The 22,372-nt window shown below is 41.9% G+C and overlaps 1 protein-coding gene across 18 annotated transcripts in view; it reads left to right on the top strand.

Annotated features, from left to right (window-relative positions):
• EIF4G3 (eukaryotic translation initiation factor 4 gamma 3) overlaps nt 1-22,372 on the top strand; it is a gene marked incomplete at both ends in the record, with an annotated part of 253,579 nt that overhangs the window by 111,500 nt on the left and 119,707 nt on the right. For 6 of the 18 annotated variants that reach the window (XM_080692029.1, XM_080692035.1, XM_080692030.1 and 3 more), the window contains 6 exons: nt 2,558-2,578; nt 3,542-3,721; nt 4,523-4,637; nt 10,960-11,057; nt 14,787-14,909; nt 20,910-21,018. In XM_080692029.1, coding sequence (XP_080548155.1) covers nt 2,558-2,578; nt 3,542-3,721; nt 4,523-4,637; nt 10,960-11,057; nt 14,787-14,909; nt 20,910-21,018 — 646 coding nt within the window. The remainder of the gene's footprint in view (nt 1-2,557; nt 2,579-3,541; nt 3,722-4,522; nt 4,638-10,959; nt 11,058-14,786; nt 14,910-20,909; nt 21,019-22,372) is intronic. The other 12 variants (XM_080692032.1, XM_080692044.1, XM_080692041.1 and 9 more) reach the window with 3 other exon arrangements.

Below are 22,372 nucleotides of genomic sequence, written 5' to 3'. Positions count from 1 at the left end.
TATTATGCAGTGCAGTTATACATTATAGTGAGGTTCAATGTGATACAAACGTTTGTGCTATAATTTCTTTCTTTCTTTTTTTTTTGCAGTACTGGGGATGGGACCTAGAGGCATTCTACCTCTGAGCTACACCCCCAACCCTATTTTTTATTCTGTATTTTGGAACAGGGTCTCACTGAGTTGGAAAGGGCCTCACTAAGAAGCTGAGGCTGGCAGCGCAGTCCTTCTGTCTCAGCCTCCCAAATGCTGGGATTACAAGTATGCACTCGGTGCTTATATGCTGTGATTTCTGCATATATCTAATGGGCATCTTTTAAAATTTATTTTTAATTTTTAATGTTTTTTGTGGTGCTGGTAATAGTACCTCCAAGTTATACTTGATTTTTTTCCCACCCTCATTTGGAAACAGGGTCTTGCTGAATTGCCAAGGCTGGCTCTAACCCTGCGATCCTCCTGTCTCAGCCTCCCAAGTACTGCGGTTACAAGCATGCGCCCCACGCCCGGCTCTACTGGGCCTTGAGTAATGGTACTAGCCTTAGAGATTTGCTGTGAGGATGAGTGAATATTGTATGTAAAGTGCTTCAGATGGTGCCCACTAGCTCTACGTGTCACTGCTGTTTAATGCTCCTGCATACATTTCCACCTAGCTTCAAAGGGGGAATCTTAGTGTATAGGATTATTATTATGTCAGTATCACCACACCTTTTGTGTTTCATTGGCTCAGTTTTATGTTAATATTGGCTTTATACCATTCAGAAGCGCCCTTGAACAAAATAAAACCTCAGTTATTATGGACAACCTAGCCAAGAATCCCATCAGAATAATTGGAAAATCATGTAAGGTGTTAAATTGTAGGAACACTCTTTTAAAAAAAAATTCCCACTGCCCCTTAGTTGGGTGGGGTGGCACATATTTGTAATCCCAGCACTTGGGAGGCTGAGGTCCAAGGATCGCAGATTTGAGCCGGCTTCAGCAGCTTAGTGAGGCCCTTTGCAACTCAGTGAGACCCTGTTTCAAACTAAAAAAGTAAAAAATAGGGCTAGAGATCTAGCTCAGAGTTAGAATGCCCCTGGGTTCAATCCCCTTCGTTCAAAGTAATAATAAATAAGTAAATCCGTTTTCTCCCTTGCTGCCCCATAGTGCTATGTCTCTTGGGGCAGTTGTGCTCTGTCTGCATCTGATGGTAATGTGGCCAGTGTAGATTATTACCTGTCTATTTGATACTCTTCTTCTTTTGGCTGTCCTTAGAGTTGATAGAAAAGAGGATCTCTCAGTATGAATCTTGTTATCCACTGTTATTTATCTAGAAATGTCCAGTAAGTAGAGCTTATGAATGACTCTCCTCTCCTCTAGGCCTGTAACATTTTGTGGCTCTTGGTACATTAACTTCATTATAAAACTTCTTAAGTGCATCCTGGAAGAGTGTTAACAATTCGCATACATTTACATGTAATAGGTGTATGTGCTGTGTGATTGAGAGACGTACAGTCTGGTAACGGGCGGTTTACTGCTTCCGTGTGCCTGCCACCACAGCTGTGTCATGGAGATACCTAGGAAACTTCCTGTGGCCGTGGCCCACCCAGGGCCCCTGGTGTCATCTGTGCTTCTGTGCTTAGTTTCATCTCTGTCAGTCCCTCTGGGGCTTTCCCCGGTGGGCCCCCATTCGCTCCATTCTCGTGTTAGACCTGTCTGTTGCTTCTGTGACTCAGCCTCTCGAGGGTTTCTTTGGGTCTGGGGTATGAAAGTTGGAAAGTCAAATCGGGAAGAGCCTTAGATCCTAGGTCTCCCACTTTATCACAAGCTGAAAAGTTATATGTATATCTGGGGTATCCAGTGCTTAAGAGTAGGACAGATTAAGATGTGAATGGGCCAGAGATCAGAGTTTGCCCTGATTTGGACCAGTAGGAACACTGAGGTGTGGAATTGTTAAACAATTCAAAAGATCTTGGGAGCTGGGCCACACGTTAAAATCATTATTGTAGCTCCATTTTATTAGCTGCGCCTGGCCTCTTCACGCCTGACTTAGATAGTTGAAAAGAGCAAGTTTCTATCATGTAGAGTCTGATATTTGTTGACAAGTTTATTTATTTATTTCTTAGAACTTTTACACACTTTAAAAATGATATTTTTATTATTAACTCTTACCCCTATTCATGATGGAGAATAAATTGCACAGAATTAAATAATGCCGATCCTATGAGAGGCATCGTAGTTTTGGCTGTGAGAACCCAAAATAGGAATTAGTCCCAACTGTACTTGTACCACTGAGCAGGTATTTTCGTTTAAACCATTATAACTGATAGCTATTGTTAGATTTCGTTTTTGGCCACTGGATTTATTTTTAATTAATTGTGATTGAAGCTTTGTTTTCACGTGTGTTTGAATTCTCAAGTGGAGAATTGTCATTCTGAGTTCCTAGTCTTCTTTCTCCTGTTATTACTAAGTAGAAAAGTACTTTTGTCGAGCTGCATGCTGTGTCCTGCCTCCCTGCTGACCTGTAAGCGTTTCCATTGGCTTTCTTTCTGTTTCCTGCTGCTTTCTTGCTCCATAACTGAAGGGAGGATTCAGACCCATCCAGGTAACAAACTACTGGTTCTGCATGGCCTCTTTACTACTCTGTCTTCTTATTATATACTGCAATGCGATTATTTGCTGATGAATAAATACACTCGTGTTGGGAATATGCCATTGGATATTGTTTCATGGCTTTTAAACTTGCAGCGAGAACTATTAAGTCACTACAGGTTCTAGTCACCATTTGTGAGATTTGAGCTCTGCTCATTCTATTTGTAGTACTGCAGACTGTTCTAGAAAGCAAAATTGGGTTCAGGTTAGAAGGGGTCGTGTTCCCTTTTTGAAGAAGGCGGCTTACTAGTGCAGCACGTGACAGCCCTGTGGATGGCCTTAATTCAGCTTGCATGGGCTGTGAGGGAAATGCCTGTGTTCAGGTCTGCGGCTGTGTAGCGCAGTGGCGGAGCCCTTGTCTCACACGTGTGAGGACCTGAATTTGACCCTGGCACTGGAGGAGAAAGCCAAACCAAACCCAGAAAACCTTTGTGTTTACAGAGATTTCTTGTTCTTCTAAATATGTTATGAATGACCTGAGTGGTAGTTTTGTTAGTGGACTTTTAGTTTTTAACGAGTTAATTATGAACCACCAATTATGAAAGTCGACACTTTTATACAAAAGAACAACTTTTAGTGAAACATCAGCTTTTGTTATATCTATTATGCATTGAAAATATAATAATTATAGATTATTGTAATAATAATTATGGAACAGCCTTTTAAAATAGCTTAAAAGTTGAGACAGCTTTACTGGTTTCAAATATGTGAAGACATTGATCAGAACTTGACTAATATAAGATATATTTGTGAACACAACCATTAGGTAATTTATTCTCATTTTATATATATTTTATTTTTAACTCAAGCTGATCAGATTTTTATTAGTAGAAAGAGTAGAGAAATACAAGAGTACAAGCTACTACAATGTATATATTATTCTTTGTTAATATTTTTTCTCCTCTCCCCTTCCCAGTTTTTCCAGAGGCCTCAAATACAGCCTCCTAGAGCCACCATCCCGAATAGCAGTCCTTCCATTCGTCCTGGTGCACAGACACCCACTGCAGTGTATCAGGCCAATCAGCACATCATGATGGTGAATCATCTGCCCATGCCGTACCCAGTGCCCCAAGGTCCTCAGTACTGTATACCACAGGTAAAGCACCTCGCAGGCTTGGTGTCCGGCGTAAGTGGGAATTAACCTGTATTCTCATCAGAGGGAGCAGGGAGCAGGGTGAAGACACTGTTTTTTTGGTATTATACGAACTTTTTATTTGCTATAAGTCTACCTGTTTCATTTTCTATAAATGTTTAGGGGAAGATATTTGTATATGTTTAAATAAAAAATTCTAAGATAACAGGGAAATAGTTTTTCTCTTAGCTTTTCTTCTTTCTCTCTTTCTTCTTTCTTTCTTTCCTTCTTTCTCTTGCGGTACCTGGGATAGAACCCAGGGGCATTGTACTTCTGAGTTACACCCCCAGTTCTATTTTTTTAAAGTATTTTTATTTTTTGAAACAGGGTCTCATTGAGTTGTGAAGGGCCTCGCTAAGTAGCTGAGGCTGTCCATGAACCGCGATCCTCCGGTCTCTGCGTCCCAAGTGCTGGGGTTACAAGCGTGAGCCACCACGCCGGGCCTTTGCCATATTTCTTTCCCACAACTAACTGTTCTAAAATGGACTCGGCAGTTACGTTTCTATGACATCATTGAAAACTCCCAGTCTGAAGTCATTGTACAGTGCACCAGTGGCTTTCTTTGCTGATTTGCTGTATAGCTTTGTCTGAGGCACACGTTTTCCTTTATTCTCATTGCATCCAGATGCCGCAAAGACATTCTGGATATGCTTAACAGATCATGCCTGACCTTATTTAAATGACCTCTGTCATAAGGAGTACTTTATTTTCCACAGTAAACGACCTTCCCATGTCGTGTAAGTGCCTGTGTTCTCTCTCCTCTAGTACCGTCACGGTGGCCCTCCTTACGTTGGACCCCCACAGCAGTACCCGGTTCAGCCACCGGGGCCAGGTCCTTTTTACCCCGGACCGGGGCCAGGGGACTTCCCCAATGCGTACGGTAAGTAGAACGGGTCAGGTGACTTCTGCAAGTTTCTTGTGTTCTTTCTGTTGTTTGGCAGTTCAGCTTAGGCATTGAAGCTTAGTGGTTGAAACAGTTTTTTGTTTTGTTTTGTTTTCTTTTGTTGGTGGTACTGGGGTTCCTGGAAACCCTTCTGCCTCCGGCCTACACTCCCAGACCTATTTTTTATTTGGAAACAGGGTCCCTTAAGCCAGCATAGCTGGCTTCCAACCTGCGCAGTCTTCCCGTCTCTGCCTCCCAAGCCCTGGGATTACAAGCGTGCGCCACCACGCCCGGTGAAACAGTTTTTAAATAAAGTCTGAAATACTGTTTTGTATTGAAAACTACTTTTGTGTGTGTGTGTGTGGGTGGTCTGGAGATGGAACCCAGGGGCATTTAACCTCCAAGCTACACCTCTTGCCCTGTTTTTTATTCTTTATTTAGAAACAGGGTCTCACTAAGTTGTGGAGGGCCTAAGTAGCTGAGGCTGTCCGCGAACCGCCATCCTCCGGTCTCAGCCTCCCAAATGCTGGGATTATAAGCGTGCGCCACCATGCCTGGCTTGAAAACTACTTTTTAGAGAGAGTGTTGCAAGGGAAAAGTATTATCGGACTATATTTGGTTCATGAAACCTTCTGAAGGGGCTGGTTGCTCCCTCATCTGGAAAGCCCCGTGTCAGCGTGCTGACACATCTCCCAGCTGAGTGGCTTAGGGTTCTGCTGATGGCATGAAAGCTCCTTACCTTCCTACTTATGTTCCTTTTTGCCTAGGCATTTGTCCCCACCTTACACCTGAGAGATTCTGTTAAGTCTCTTTTGCTGGGACGTGCTGTCCACAGAGGCAGGGAGTTTATTCTGTTCACTGCTGTGTCCTCATTAACTAGAGCAGCAACTGGCAGTCACTTGGAGAATGGACTTGGGATGGCTGAATATAACTCAGTGAATCTGTGGTTCCTTATTTTCAAAATTGTCATGATACCTGTGTTATGGGAAGTTTTAGGATCGGCCCAAATGAAAATGCTTGGAAAAAGCTGGACGTGGTGGCGCACGCTCGTAATCCCAGCACTTGGGAGGCTGAGACAGGAGGATCGCAGGTTCACTGGCAGCTTCAGCTACTTAGGCCCTCTGCAACTTAGTGAGATCCTGTTTCAAAATCAAGAATAAAATAGGGCCAGAGGTGTAACCCAGAAGCAGAATGCCCCTGGCTGGGTTCCATATCCAGTCTCTCTCTCTCTCTCTCTCTCACACACACACACACACACACACACACACACACACACACCAAAAAAAAAAAATAATCTTGGGAAAATTAGAGGTGTTTACATGGCATGTGAGCCAACATTAGAAGTAATGAAAAGTACTTCTTTTTTCTAATAGATTTTTACTGCATATGACACTTACTCCACAGGAAGTAAATTGTAAGGAATATAATCAGTGGATACTATAAAAATTAAGCCTTAAGTTTGGGTAAGCAAGCTAGGTAAAGTGGCCCACACCTATAATCCTAGTACCTGGGAGGCAGAGACAGGACCACAGATTTGAGGCCAACCTCTGCATTTTGCATGATCTTATTTCAAAATAAAAAATGAAAAGGGCTGGGGGTGCAGTTCGGTGGTAAAACACCACTGGGTTCAGTCCCCATTATCAACACCACCACCACTACCGCACGCAGATTTAGTGAGCATTGAGCTCTTCTGTGGCTAGCAAAACAAAAACATTAAAATCTTAACTAGCAGCCGGGCGTGATGGTGCATCCTTGTAATCCCAGCATGTGAGAGGCAGAGACAGGAGGATCTGGACAGCCTCAGCTACTTAGTGAGGACCTTTGCAACTCACTGAGACTCTGTTTCAAAAATAAAGAATATGGCCGGGCATGGTGGCACACACTGTAATCTCAGCGCTTGGGAGGCTGAGACAGGAGGATCGCACAGGTTCGAAGCCAGCCTCAGCTACTTAGTGAGACTCTGTTTCCAAATAAAGTATAAAATAGGAGGTAGAAAGTCCCTGGGTTCTACCCCTAGTATCACCAAAAAAAAAAAAAAAAAAAAAAAGAATATAAAATAGGGCTGGGAGTCTAGCTCTGAGGTAGAATGCCCCTGGGTTCTACCCCAGTACTGGAAAAAAAGAAAAGAAAGAAAAGAAAAAGAATAGGCAGTGGATCTGAATAGATAATTCTGAAAAGAAGAGATACATACTGCCAATAAATACATGAAGAAATGTTCAACATCATTAGCAACCAGGGAAATGCAAATCAAAACGACACTGAGATATATCTAACTCCAGGTAGAATGGCAGTTACCAAGAATAACAGTAAGCCAGAGGTGGTGGCACAGGCTGTAGTCAAAGCATTTGGGGGGCAGAGCCAGGAGGATCCCAGCTCTTAGACAGCCTCAGCTACTTAGGCCTTCTGCAATTTAATGAGATCTTACTTCAAAATAAAGAATAAAAAATAGGGCTGGAGTATCTTCCCAAAGGAATTGAAGTCAGAATATTACAGAGGTACATGTGTATCTAGGTTGATAGCATCACAATGGCAATAGCCAAACTGGAACCAGCCTAGGTGTCCATCAGCAGATGAATGGATTATGAATCTATGGTATATACACACGATACAATTTTGTCTGAATAAAATTATGGGCAAAATTATGTCATTTGCAGGAAAATGGATGGATTAAAGAATATTACGCTAACTGAGACGAGCCCATCCCAGGAAGTTGCACAAATGGTCCAAATAAGTGGAAGCTAGAGAGGAATTGGGAACCAAAGGGGACATTAGTGGGCAGTGCAGGGGCGCCGGCCTGGGGACACACACTGTCGTCTCAGGACTGCGGTGGGGAGACCGGAGGATCCGGGTGCGCGGCCAGCCTCAGCTGCTTAGACCCTCTGCAACTCAGTGAGACCTTGTTCCAAAATAAAAAATAAAAGTAGAGCTGGGGGTGTGACTTGGCAGTAGACTGAATGCCCTCGGGCTCAATCCCCATTATTGCAACAAAAAAAAAAACAAAAAAAGGGGAACTTGGGGAGGCAATCAGAGAGGTAAAATGGGAGATTTGGTGAGAGAAACAGCTCAAATAATGCTATGTTTGCATACCACGTTACTAATACCAACTTTAATATTATGTACAGGGAGAGGGAGGGAGCTGGTAACGTGTCTCCATTCATGGCCACCTTTTGATGTACAATTATAATGCACCAATTTTTTTTAAAGAAATGATAATCTATTCATTAATCCTTTTCCTTAACATTGGGATTTAGTTGCTTAGTTAAGAACCTTTATAGCAGAATTTGTTTGTATTAGAATAGCTCAAGAGCCGGGCGTGGCGGCTCACGCTTGTAATCCCCGCTCTTGGGAGGCGGAGACAGGAGGATCGCGCAGGTTCGAAGTCAGCCGTGCTGGCTTAAGAGACCTTGTTTCCAAATAAAAATATAAAATAGGTCTGGGAGTATAGCCCGGAGGTAGAAGGGCTTCCAGGAACCCTGGTACCACACACACAAAAAACAATAGAATAGCTCAAAACAGTTTTTCTTTGGTTTTGAGGTGAAATAGGCAAAGCAACCAAGTGCTACCTATCTATCTGTCTGTCTGTCTGTCTGTCTATCTATCATCTATCTATTTATTTATTCATTTATTTATTGTACTGGGGGTGGAACCCAGGAGCTTTTCTACCTCTGGGCTACACTCCCAGATCTATTTTATACTTTATTTGGAAACAGGGTCTCACTAAGTTGCCGAGAGCCTCACTAAGTAGCTGAGGCTGGCTTCGAACCTGTGCGATCCTCCTGTCTCAGCCTCTGAGCGCTGGGATTACAAGCGTGCGCCACCACGCCTGGCTCAACAGCGCTTTCATAAGGACCAGATAGTAAACATCTCAGGCCGTGCAGGTCATTTGGTACATGATGCAGCGACCCAGTTCTGCCCGTGTAAAAGCAGCCCTAAACGCTGATTGTGGTGGCACTCGCCTCCCTGTAACCCCACCGACTCCTCAGCAAGCCGAGGCAGGGAGATTGCAAGTTTGATGCCAACATGGGCAACTTAGCAAGACACTGTCTCAAAAGAAAACCAAAAGGGTGGAGGCCGCACCTCAGTGTTAGAATGTTGCCTCGCACGCATGAAGCTCTGGGTTGGATGCCCGGCACGAAAACCAACCAAGCAGACAAGACACACAAAAATAAACAGCCATACACAGTAGGTAAACTGCTATCTGGGCTCTCTCCCAAAAAACATACAAAATAAATGGTGGGGGGATAGATTTGGCTGTTAGACTGCAGTTGACACATCCCTGATTTAAAGAGACCATCTCATTCCATACATCAGAAATCGGAGACATTAATTATCTTAACTGATAAATGGTATGCAAAAATTATTTGCCTTTTTTTTTTTGTTTTGTTTTTCAGTACTGGGGATGGAACCCAGGGGCATTCTACCTCCGATCTGCACTCCCGGCCCTACTTTTTTTTTTTTTTTTTTGGTGGTACTGGGGTTCCTGGAAGACCTTCTACCTCCAGCTACACTCCCATGGGCTACACTCCCAGACCTATTTTTGTACTTTTTTATGTGGAAACAGGGTCTCTTAAGCCAGCGCGGCTGGCTTCGAACCTGCGCGATCCTCCTGTCTCTGCCTCCCAAGCGCAGGGATTCCAAGGTGCGCCACCACGCCCGGCCCGGCCCTACTTTTTATTCTTTATTTGAAGCAGGATCTCACTAAATTATGGAGGGCCTCCATAATTTAAGTGGCTGAGGCTGGCCTCGAACCTTCCATCCTCCTGTCTTAGTCTCCCAAGTACTACTGGGATTACAAGCATGCGCCACCACGCCGCACTAATTATTCACATTTTTAATATAGTAAAACTGTTTTTAAATGTCACTGATGATATAAGAATTTGGATTAATTCACAAAAGAAAATTATTATTCGGTAGGGTAGATTTCTTCCTCTTGGGGCCCACAGTTGAAAGACAAGGTCATCTTGTGTTCAATGTGTAACCACACTATGTTGAAACTACCCACATTTCCCCAATTCTGTAGACTCAAAAATGTTTTATGAGAAGAATGTACTTTCTTTGTTGTTGTACTGGGGATGGAACCCAGGGGCATTCTACCTCCGAGCTACACCGCCAGCCCTATTTTTTATTTCTTTATTTTGAAACAGGGTCTCACTAAGCTGTGGAGGGCCTCACTAAGTAGTTGAGGCTGGCTGTGAACCTGTGATTTTTTTATGTTTTACATTAAAACAGGCCTTTGCTAAAGCTGGCCTTGAACCTATGATCCTCTTTTCTCAGTCTCCCAAGTACTACTACTACTACTACACTACTTCTTCTTCCTTTTTTTTTTTTTTTGTAAGGAAATGGTTCACCTTTGGGATCTTATTTGACTTAGCTTGGACAATATGGCAAGATGAGCAGATTTTGTTGCTTGTCTAGCAACATTTGAAACTAATTTTAGGGTTTTGTTTTCTGAGTTTAGAAGCCAATGGATAATGATTTAGAATTGAATTGCTAATTTAAGCTGTACTTTGAGAATAGTTTACTTACTGCTAGAAGATATGTAAGGTTTGGGGTGGGTCTTACACTGAACATACTGAAATCCTACTTGTACTCTGCCTAGAGCTTTTCTAGATCTGACTCTCCAAATCCCATTGATTTGTGCAGTCTCTTCTTTTTTATGGTACTGGGATTGAACCTAGAGGCATTCTACCTTTGAGCTACACCCCTAGTCTGATTTACTTTCCTTCCTTCCTTCCTTCCTTCCTTCCTTCCTTCCTTCCTTCCTTTCTTTCTTTCTTTTTTTTTTTTTTTTTGGTGGTCTTAGGGATTGAACCAAAAGGGTGGAGGTATTATACCTCCGAGATACACCCCCAGCCCTATTTTTTATTCTTTATTTTGAAACAGGGTCATTGAGTTGCAGAGGGCCTCACTAAGTAGCTGAGGCTGCCCACAAACCACGATCCTCCTGTCTCAGCCTCCTGAATGCTGGGATTACAAGCGTGCGCCACCACGTCCGGCTCATAAGATTCTTCTTAAAGCAGGTCTATAGCACAGTTTGTGTTTTAGAAAGATAACTGGTGTCAATCTACAGGAATTGAGTGTGTGACTGTTTTTGTAATGGATGTTTATGAATGTTTCAAGACATTGCATATTTTGGGAATATTTTCCTGACTGCTGTAGTAGCCGGAAGAGAGGTTTGGGAAGAAATAATTAAGAAGACTGCTTAATAGTTTGCCTTTCATTTTTAAAAGCCTTGCCCAGAGACACAGTGCCATTGTTAGTTACATAGTATTTGACAAAATAACTGAATTCTTCTCTGTGTGTCTTTCTATTTCCTTAGGAACGCCTTTTTACCCAAGTCAGCCCGTGTATCAGTCCGCACCTATCATAGTGCCTACGCAGCAGCAGCCCCCTCCAGCCAAGAGAGAGAAAAAAACTGTAAGACATGCCTATTGACTTTTATTATTTTAAATTGGAAATCTGTTTACTTTTCAAAGACTTTTACCCAATTACTCTTTCTCTGAGTTTACAAGTGACTGCGATTTCATATTCTTCCTTTCTATCCCGGCCACTTGACTCTACCTGGAGGGTTTTATGGGCCCGTAACTAGTGGTCATACTTCCCATTTGCTTGCTGTCAGCTGTCACCGTTCACTGGGCTAGGTACGCCGCCTGAGAACATGCATTCCGGCTAGAAATGGGAGAGCCCAGTGGGCCAGAGGCTCTTAGTGGGAGGAATTGCAGAGCAGTCCTCACACACTGACTGTCCTGGACCACCAATTCTAATCAGCCCTCCAAGTGTGCACTGACAGAGGGAAGGCAACACAAAAGAAAAAACGCTGAAGTAAGTTGTAGGGGCTTTTCTCTAAGGAGAATTAGAGTTTAGTAATATGAAACTCATATTGCAGACCACTTCGTAGAAGAGTGGCTGTGATCTCTTGTAACAGCAGAAGACACAAAGTGGGTTACATTTGCAATCAAGAAAAACTTCCTGCCTGGTGTGATGGCGCACGCTTTGGGAGGCTGAGATGGGAGGATGGTAGGTTCACAGCCAGCCTCAGCAACTTAGGCCCCCTGCAGCTTAATGTAATCCTGTTTCGAAGTAAAAAATGAAAGCCGGGCGTGGAGGATCACTGTTCATGGACAGCCTCAGCTACTACTTAGTGAGGCCCTTTGCAACACAGTGAGACCCTATTTCAAAACAAAGAATAAAAAATGGCCCTGGGTGTGTAGCTCGGAGAATGTATGCCGCTAGGTTCCATCCCCAGTACTAAAAAAAATAAAAAATGAAATAAGCTGGGCATGGTGGTACACGCTTGTAATCCTGGCGCTTGGGAGGGAGGCTGAGACAGGAGGATCGTATGGGTGCGAAGCCAGCCTCAGCTAGTGAGGCTTTCAGCAACTTAGTGAGACCCTGTTTCCAAATAAAATATATTAAAAAAAAAAAAGTCTGGGAGTATAGCCCGGAGGTAGAAAGCCTCTGGGTTCTACCCCTAGTACCACCAAAAAAAAAAGAAAAAAAGAAGCTGGGCGTGGTGGCGCACACTTGTAATCCCCTCACTTGGGAGGCTGAGACGGAAGGATCGCACAGGTTCGAAGCCAGCCTCAGCTACTTAGTGAGGCTCTCAGCAACTTAGTGAGACCCTGTTTCCAAATAAAATATAAAATAGGTCTGGGAGTGTAGCCCGGAGGTAGAAAGCCTCTGGGTTCCACCCCAGTAGCCCCCCGCCACACACACACACACAAAAAGAGCCAGGCATGGTGGCCTGTGCTTGTAATCCCTGCCTTTGGGAGGACTGCGTAGGTTGGAAGCCAGTCTCACTGACTTAAACCCTGTTTCCAAATTTTAAAAAATATAAAAAATAGGTCTGGGAGTGTAGCCCAGAGGTAGAAGGGTTTCCAGGAACCCCAGTACCCCCCCCCAAAATATATATATATCTGGGAGTGTAGCCCTAAGGTAGAAGGACTCCAGGAACCCCAGTACCACCAAGAAAAGAAATAAGGCTGGAGGTGTAGCTCACTGAGAGGTAGAACACCCCTGGGTTCAATCCCCAGCACCACCACCACCAAAAAAAAAAAAAGAGACTCCCACATTCGCACAGGTGTGATTTATGGGAATAGTAGTACTATAGTATTTTTTGTTGTTGGTACTGGGGATGGAACCCAGGGGCATTCACCTCTGAGCTATACCCTCAGCCCTATTTTTTATTCTTTATTTTGAAACAGCATCCCACTGAGTTGCAGAGGGCTTTAAGTAGCTGTCCTAGAACTGTGATCCTCCTATCTCAGGCTCCCAAGGACTGGGATTCAAAGCATGAGCCGCCATGCCCAGCTTATAATAGTATTCTTGTAACACTTAATGAAATTAATGAGGTTCAAAACTTGGTACTTTATGATTAGAAAAAAGTTAATTTTCACATGTTATAATAAAAAGAACACACCAGTGTATCATGACACTATAGTCAAGTAACCATGGTTCGGAAATGTTAAAACTTAATGGTAGATTTTGGACTCGAAACATATTCTCACAGTGCAGAAAAATGAATATGGAATATAGTAATAATAGATGTTATTGAAGAAGAAAGTAAAATAAATGTACCAATACCTAAAGTTATAGTAGAAACAAGTCTCCGTGCCTAAAAGAGTAACTGATATAAAAATCTTAATTGAAATGCCGGGCGTGGTGGCGCACGCTTGTAATCCCCGTGCTTGGGAGGCAGAGACAGGAGGATTGCGCAGGTTCGAAGCCAGCTGCGCGCACTGGCTTAGGAGACCCTGTTTCCAAATTAAAATGTAAAAATAGGTCTGGGAGTGTAGCCCAGAGGTAGAAGGGCTTCCAGGAACCCCAGTACCACAAAAAAAAAAAAAAAAAAAAAAAAAATCTTAATTGAAGAACTGCTGCTTGTAAGCCTCCATGCCCGGATGGTTTTATTAGTGAATTCCTTGAAATTCTCAAGAAGCCACTTAATTAAGCTATGTAGGTAGCGAGCAGCAGAGGGAGGCCTTGGTGTCTTAGCAGCTGTCCTAGCGTGGAACATGTAGACCCAGGTATCCCATCTTCATTACCGCACACTCCCGACTTCTATTTAAAAAGTCTTGCCCGGGCGTGGTGGTGCACGCTTGTAATCCCAGCATTTGGGAGGCTGAGACTGGAGGATCGCGGTTCACGGACAGCCTCAGCTACTTGGTGAGGCCCTCCGCAACTCAGTGAGAAACTAAAGATTAAAAAAAAATAGAGCTGGGGGTGTAGCTTGGAGGTTAAATGCCCCTGGGTTCCATCCCCAGAACCACAAAATAAATAAATAAATAAAATAAAATAAAAAGTAAAAGGCTTGCTGACTGCTCACACACGCTGCCTTCTACCATGTTACATACAGTGCGTCCATGAGCACCCACAGCAGTACATGTAGGTCTGCTGTTGTTTTTCTGGCTGTTTGATATTTAATTGTAAAGATGTAGGATAATTTTTTAACTATACTGTTCTTAATTGGTCTTTATGGTGTTCCTGTGTTTTGTTGGTTAAGAACAGTAGAACAGTACTTTGTTTTTTAATTTTTTTATTTTTTGGCGGGTCTCGGGATGGAACCTAGGTGCATTTGACCTCCGAGTTACACCCCCCTGCCCTATTTTTCTTTTCTTTATTTTCAAACAGGGCCTCACTAAGTAGCTGAGGCTGTCGTGAACCATGATCCTTGGGTCTCAGACTCCTGAATGCTGGGATTACAAGCGTGCGCCACCACGCCCAGCTACATTTTTCTTTTTGTTAGGGACCTTCAAAGAACCATTTAGGGTGTTTAAAACTTCATTATATATAGTAAGTTATATATATTAAAATTCTTTTATGAATCTTAGGAGTCCTTGGGAGACTGAAATAGGAGGATGTCATATGTTAAGCATTGTAAATAAAATCAATTTATTTGAAAGTCTTAGACTAGAAAGTCAGCTAACTAGAACCCATTGTAATTTGTTATTCTAATTAGTTCATATCAGAATTAATGACCTAATTGTATCCTTCTGTGATTGAAATGTTTTTAATTGTAATTTAAAATGATTATGAGCTCTAATTATTGGCAGATTTCTTAGTTGGAATCTTTTAACTCATGATATGCTTATAAATCTGCTACCTAGACACCCATCTGTTCACTTAACATTTCATTAAACCCCATAGATAAGAATTCGAGATCCAAACCAGGGAGGTAAAGACATAACAGAAGAGATTATGTCTGGAGGTGGCAGCAGAAACCCCACTCCACCCATAGGGAGGCCTACATCCACACCCACTCCCCCCCAGGTAAGCGGAGTGAACCATGATGGACCAGGGTATTTATTTGTCCACTAATTTCTATTGAACTCTTCTTTTTTCTAATCACTTCTCTGTACTTACCATTTCTATCAATTGTCTTATAGTCTTGAATATCTAAATGTTATTTAAACAAGCATGTTGTTCTCTTTGCAAATTGTTATAACTCAAAGTTTTACTGGTCAATATTTCTGTGTATGGCCTTCACAGTCACAGCCCAGCTGCCGTCACAATTGTAACGAACTGTTGGTGATCGCACACGAGCTGCTTTCCTATGGAGACTCATCCTTACACGAGCATTGCATGTGTTCCACCGTGGAGCCTTAGGGAATAAGTGGTGTACTCATGTTCGTGCATACTCTAAGCTTGAGAACGTAAACACCCTCACCGTGATGAGTGCCTCTGTTGTTCAGAGCTTACTTGGCTGTGTCGCAGGTGTGCCTCTCGCCTTTTGAGACTACGTAACGGAGCTCCTCGGATGGAGAGCACCATGTTTATTTACAATGGCGTTTTGTAAATTCTGTCAGGCAGATCCTAGTGAAGAGTGTGGTTATCATGGCTTCCTGAATTCATGTTCTTATTTTTAGAAATTAAGACATTGTGTAGAGGGGGTAGAGTTTAGTTAAACTCTTAGTAAATGAAATTCCCCATATTTGACAATGTTTTTATTTAATTACTGGGTCACTTTAAATTTTGATAAGTGGATTCAGAGTTCAGTGGTTTTCAGTTCTTGAAAATTAGCTGATGTGTCGGGCATGGTGGTGCACACCTGTAATCTCAGAAGTTGGGAGGCCAAGACAGGGGATTGTAGGTTCAAGGACAGCCTCAGCCTGTAGAGAGACTCTTAATAATCTAGCAAGAGTCTGTTTCCAAATAGGAAATAAAATTGGATTGGGAGTATAGCTTTTATTTATATGAAGATTTATGCCTCTGTGTTAAATCTCTAGTACCACCACCAAAAAAAAAAAAAAAAGAAAAAGAAAAAGAAAACTAATGTGAGAGTCCAGGATATAAAATAAATAAAACCAAAGTTATTAAAAAGTAGGGGCTGCTTGCTTTCTCCTTTTATGGCTGGGTAATGAGATTCCTCAGAGTCTAGTTTATAAACAAGTAATACAGATAATCAAATATAAGAATTTCAAAATAATAAGCTACTGAGTTGCTTTTAGTAATATAGGTTTGTAAAGTATTCCTAAATATTCAGGTCACAATTTCTGGCCAAGTTTTTAGAGCCTCTTCAAAATCTATGCATTTGCGCCGGGCGTGGTGGCGCACGCTTGTCATCCCCGCGCTTGGGAGGCTGAGACAAGAGGATCGCGCAGGTTCGAAGCCAGCCTCGCTGGCTTAAGAGACCCTGTTTCCAAATAAAATATAAAATAGGTCTAGGAGTATAGTCTGGAGGTAGAAGAGTTCCATCCCCAGTACCAAAAGTAAAATAAAATAAAATAAAATCTATGCATTTGAGTTAGCCTAAAATTTGGTTCTATGTTGTAATGTATTTTCACTTGGAAATGGTGATAGTCTTTGCCTGATGTTTCTCTCAGTCTTCCTGTGTGGCCATCTACATATGTGAGCTGTAAGATCATAATATTAGTTGTAATAGAACTCAGTTATTTCCTCAGGGATATTCCAAGTCTGTGGTTAAGTCCTACATGTAGTCTCTTTCCTGAAAATGAGTGTAGCACAGACAAATTTCCAAATTAAGATTATTTACTTAGGTGGTCTGTTTGGGTGGGGGGATTATAGCAAAAATTTGATATTAGTTTTTTAGGAAAGTCACATTTTAGTCTGTATTTCCAAACATTAATTAAAATAGAGCCGGGTGTGGTGGTGCATGCTTGTAATCCCAGCATTTGGGAGGCTAAGACCAGAGGATCGTGATTTGTGGACGGCATCAGCTACTTAGTGAGGCCCTTTGCAACTCGGTGAGACCCCTGTTTCAAAATAAAGAAAAATAATATGTAGGGCAGAAATGTACCTTGGAGGTTGAATGCCTCTGGGTTCCATCCCTAGACCTGCAAAACCAAACAAAAACAAAAAAACCACACAATTAAAATATACTTTGAGGAGCCAGATGTAGTGGTGCATGCCTGTAATCCCAGTCCTTGGGAGGCTGAGACAGAAGGGTCATCCATTGCAGAGCAGCATGGAAACTTAGGGAGACCTGACTCAACACAAGAAGTAAAGTAAAGCTGGTGGTGCCTGTTTGCTCAGAGGTAACATGCCCTGGACTCAGTCCTCCCCGGTACCACCAAAATAATAATGATAAAAGTAGTAGTAATAATATTACTCTTAAAAAGTCTATTTGAGCACTTTACAGGGGCATGAGCTTGTAATCCCAGTACTTGGGACCTGAGACAGGAGGATTGCTGGTTTGAGAGCAGCCTCAGCAACCTACTGAGACCCTGTTTAAAACTTAGAAAGTAAGCCAGGCGTGGTTCAATCCCTAGTTGCACCAAAAGGAAAAAAAACGTGTGTTTGACACTCTGCTTTGACTTGCTTTAAATCCTCTATTTGAACATGTTGACATGCCTGTTTGCATTTAAAGTCCCTGTGAGGTGGATGTGTGTGTGTGTGTGCGCGCCGCTTGCTCGCTCACACACACACACACGCACACACACACGCACACACACACTTTTAGTCTTTCAAGCTTGCTCCTGTTCTCTTCTGATTACTCCTCTGTCCTTGGCCACAGAAATCCTTTTCCTGTCAGTCTTTCCCCAGGGACCATGGGCCTGTAAACAAGTGTATATGTCTCAGTAATCATGAAGCACAATGATTGCATGCTTTGAGCAGGCCCTTAATCAGCAACGGTTATGTAGTAGTTCTTTTGAGAATATAGTTACCTCTGATTAGGTGATTTGCATTGAAATCCTCACAAGAATCTGTTTTATTCCAAATTTCTTTGATTTTTGTTATTGTGGTGCTCATTGTGACATTCATGTATATGACATGTATTTGTGACATTCATATATGTATATAGCAAGAGAGATGTGTAATAGAAATATTTATTTTTCCTTGTAGGAAGCACAGTGGCAAAAGTATAATGCCAGCTAATATTGACCTTAGAGGACAAACCATTTCTTCCTAATTTTTATATCATGTAAAAATGTTGACCCAGTGTTTTACCCAGTAATACCCAAAATACTCTTAGGCACTAAGTTCCGATACCTAGGGCTGTCCAATCAGCAGTCTTCCAACCACAGTGTGATTTAGGATGTGTCTGTAATTATGCTGAAATTGCAGATTGGTAGCCCCGAGGCTAAAGCTAGTTGGTTTTCTTTGATGGCACTGTACTGTCTGTTAATGAAATTAGGTGCCTGTGCTTGAATTTTGAATCTCTTTTTAAAAAGTATAACTAAAGACTTCTAACTTCTTCTAAAACAAGATAAAGGTTTATGATTCTGTTTTAATAGGTCATTACTTTCCTGGCACTCAGAGGCCTCTAGAATGTTAATGTTGGAAGAACTATATAGGCTCTGCAGGTCCATTTCATGTCATAGATGATGCCACCGAGTCGGACCTCCCCACAGCATTGTAGGTAGTCTTAGCACTTGTACTGGATCCTTGGATTTGGAATTAATGCTTAAACAACATTTTATCTCAGTCCTTTTTTGTCACTCTTTGTATGGAAACTCTTTTGTTAGGACTCTGTTAATTTGAAAAATGTCAGTGTAGTAGTATCTTTTACATGATTGAAGGTATTTTATATTGAAAAGTCCTCAGATCTATACAGATTCATAGGTTTCAGTAGCCTCTTACTGTCTAGAACATCTCACCTGTCATTTTGTTGACCTATATTTTATTTTATTTATTTAATTAAAATTTTTTTTTCGGGTCTGGGGATGGAACCCAGGGGCATTCTACCTCCGAGCTACACCCCCCGCCCTATTTTTTTTTTTTTATTCTTTATTTCGAAACAGGGTCTCACTGAGTTGCAGAGGGCCTCACTAAGTAGCTGAGGCTGTCCTCGAACTGCGATCCTCCAGTCTCAGCCTCCTGAATGCTGGGATTACAAGCGTGCGCCACGCCCGGCTTGACCTTTATTTTAGATGTTAATTTCCCAGGCAGTTCGAGTAGCTAATATTTTCTTCTTTTCAGGTACATGATAGGATTTATAAACCTGGAAAATACAGATAACTATTGAGCAACTTCTAAGCAGCATGAATGGAATATTTTCTCTTTTCCAGATGTTTTTAACCAGTAAAATTGTATTCTCATTTCTAGCTATGAACACTTGCTATGTTTTTATTTAAAATAGTATAATAAAATAGTAGCTGGGTGTGGTGGTACATGCCTGTAATACTTGGGAGGCCAAGACAAGAGGATCGAAGGCTCATCAAGGATAGCCTCGGCAACCTAGGGAGACCCTATTTCAAAAACAAAAAGATAAAAATGAAAAGAGCGGGCGGTAGCTCAGAGCTGGAATGCCCCTGATTTCAATCACCGGTACCAGAATAATAACTAGATAAGTAGAAAGGCAGTACAAATTTATTTTACTGAAACTAAGGATATAGACGATAGTAAGTCATGGCAGCACTGTTTCTCTATAATTCAAAGCGAAAATAAAACGTTATTTTTTATGGAAATACATCTTACTAGTCTTCAATTAGAAGTAATTGTGGCATTTAGTGCTTTCATGGTCTGAATAAGTAAAATGATAGCATTTTTCCTTTTCCTATGAATTATTATGTATAGTCACACATAGTCAAATGTGAATTACATTTTGTACATTCTCAAAAGCAGTGTTACTTAAGTGATGGTTAGCATCACAAATGTGTCCATCTCAGTTTTATTCCAAATTTAAGAATTTTAAGTGAGAATATGGACTTAAAAATAATATTTACTAGCCCTCGCTTTTAAGTGGCCCTATGCACCTGAAGTCACCCACATCGTAATATGTGCAGCCTCACCCAGTGGAAGTGGGAACTATGCAAGCATCTGCTCCGTGGCCCTGCAGACGTTTATGTGGGCGACGAGGCTCCAAAAGGAAGACTTCAGATCTCCAGGGAGCTGTGTGTGCGGCTTTAGTGTGACCCTCCTGGATGTGAACTAGAACGCGTGTTCTCGTCCTTTTGTATAAATCTGTTCCCTCTAAGGTGCACGGTTTTTCTCAGTCTCCTTGGCTTATATTTTAATAGACGTTTCTTACTCCAATACAGTGGTCACGTTTCCTCGTAATTCTGAAACACCAGATATTTTATTTGCATTAATTTTTTTTTTTTTTTTTTTTTTTTTTGGTACTGGGGATTGAACACAGAGGCATTCTGCCTTCAAGCTATATCCCCAACCCAGTTTTATTTCTTATTTGGAAATAGGATTTCACTAGACTACTTGCTGCCTCTGTCCTTGAACCTGTGACCCTCCTGTCTCAGCCTTCCAAGTACTGAGATGATAATTGTGCACCACCATGCTCGCTTTTATTTGCATTTCTGATTCTGAGAAGATAAATATCCTTGACTGAGAACATGCCATTTTAGAGTGAAAGTACCTTTAGTGGCCCTTCCCTGTAATAAGACATTCAAAGGACTTATGACTGTAGCGTGCTGTTTCTTGAATCACAGACTGGTTTCTAAGCCCTTTGTATTTGTGCTGGTGTCACTTTTGACAGATGACCACTTTGCTAGGTAGTTTTTAAGTGACATTGACCAAATGCGTTGGGTCTTTGACTTGGGGGAGTAAATTCCTCTCAGAGATGACCTGTGTTGAAGAAACCCTGGAGATGGATGCGCACTGCCGCCTCCGCTGCCTTCCTGTTGGAGTGCCATCTCTTTTCCTTCCCCCTTTCCTGCGGCCTCTCTCCTTCCCTTCCCTGTCCTCCCATGTACTGTCTGAATTTGGTAAATTGGCCTGTATATTTTTCCTTGCTTCCTTGGTGTTAATTTCGTGACCTCCTGTCCTTTCTGTCTTTCCCACTTGCCCGGGTTCCATGTTGCTAGCTTTTATGTTCGTTCGCTCATTATTCCCCTTTTTTTGTACTTCAAATCGCAGCAGCTGCCCAGCCAGGCCCCCGAGCACAGCCCTGTGGTTTACGGGACTGTGGAGAGCGCCCATCCCGCTGCCAGCGCCCCCGTCACCGCAGCGAGCGGCCATAAGCAAGGTTTGTGTCCCTCTTATTTTTAGTCTCCATTTTCTTAATTACACTGCTCGTGGCATTCAGAAGTAAGGGGAAAACATCTGAGAACTGTTCAGATGCCACTTGAAACAAAGCTTTGAGCTAGAAAACGTTTTACTTTGAGATGGAAACTAGAGATTCTTTATAATTTTTTATCCCACGTTTGATTAATGCCTCACGTCAGTGTGTGTATAAAGAGGTAAAACTTAGCTGCCTGAAACTTTTTTTAAATATAAAGTGTGGGAGGGGGGAATAAATGAAAGCACGTATTACTTTATAAGAACAACACAGATTAATTTATATGCTCCTTATGTCTTTCTGTATCCCACTATTTTTACACAAGATAAAATGTTTCTTTGAACATGATCAGGCTTCTGTTGCCCTGCCCCAGTTAAAGAGCTCAGAGCTGGCATCACGGCGGCATTGCTCACTGGTCGTCCCTGAGGTCACTTACCTACTATATCTCAATTTCTTTACTTATAGAAGATGATGAAGCTCTGCCTTACGGAGTTGTTGAGGGTATGCATAGCCTGGAAAAATTCCTAGTAAATTCACACCATTATCATTGGTTTAAGAATCAGACTAAGAAGCCGGACATGGTGGCGCACGCTTGTAATCCCAGCTTTTGGGAGGCTGACACAGGAGGATTGCGATTCATGGACAGCCTCAGCTACTTAGTGAGGCCCTGCGCAACTCAGAGAGACCCGGTTTCAAAATAAGGAATAAAAAATAGGGCCGGGGGTGTAGCTCGGAGGTAGAATGGCCCTGGTTTCCATCCTCAGTACGACAAAAAAAAAAAAAAAAATTAGAAATAGCCCATAAAATGGAGATGTTTAATAGTAATAGTAAAAGTTTTTGGTTAGATTGCATATTTATCACACTTTTAAACTTTTGAAAGATGGATTTCTGATACATAATTTCAGGGTTTTTATGTCATGCAAATATAACACTGTATTTTTAAAATAAAAATTCATATTTTTCTATTGAGTATTGAGAAGCCTACTTAAAAAACTTGATCAGAGGCAAATCTCATATTGGTTTTAAACAAAAAGATAAGGAATTAACCATAATTATGCATGCTTTTAAAAGTTACACCGAAAGCCAGGCATGGTAGCACATGCCCACAATTCCAGTACTTTGGGGGTAAAGGTAGGAGGGCCAGCAGCAGCAACACCTTAGCTAGACTTTGAGCAACCAGGGAGACCCTGTTTGAAAACAAAAAAACATTAAGAAGAATGCCCCTGGGCTCAATCCCCAGTACTCAAAAAATAAAGTTGTACTTAAAAATACATCTTTCATCACTGTTGAGAGTTAAAGGAAGATAGTGCTAGGGATAGAA

Source organism: Muscardinus avellanarius (assembly GCF_963383645.1).
Source record: "Muscardinus avellanarius genome assembly, chromosome: 3".
Lineage (NCBI taxonomy): Eukaryota > Metazoa > Chordata > Mammalia > Rodentia > Gliridae > Muscardinus > Muscardinus avellanarius.
This window is presented reverse-complemented; position numbering and strand designations above follow the sequence as displayed.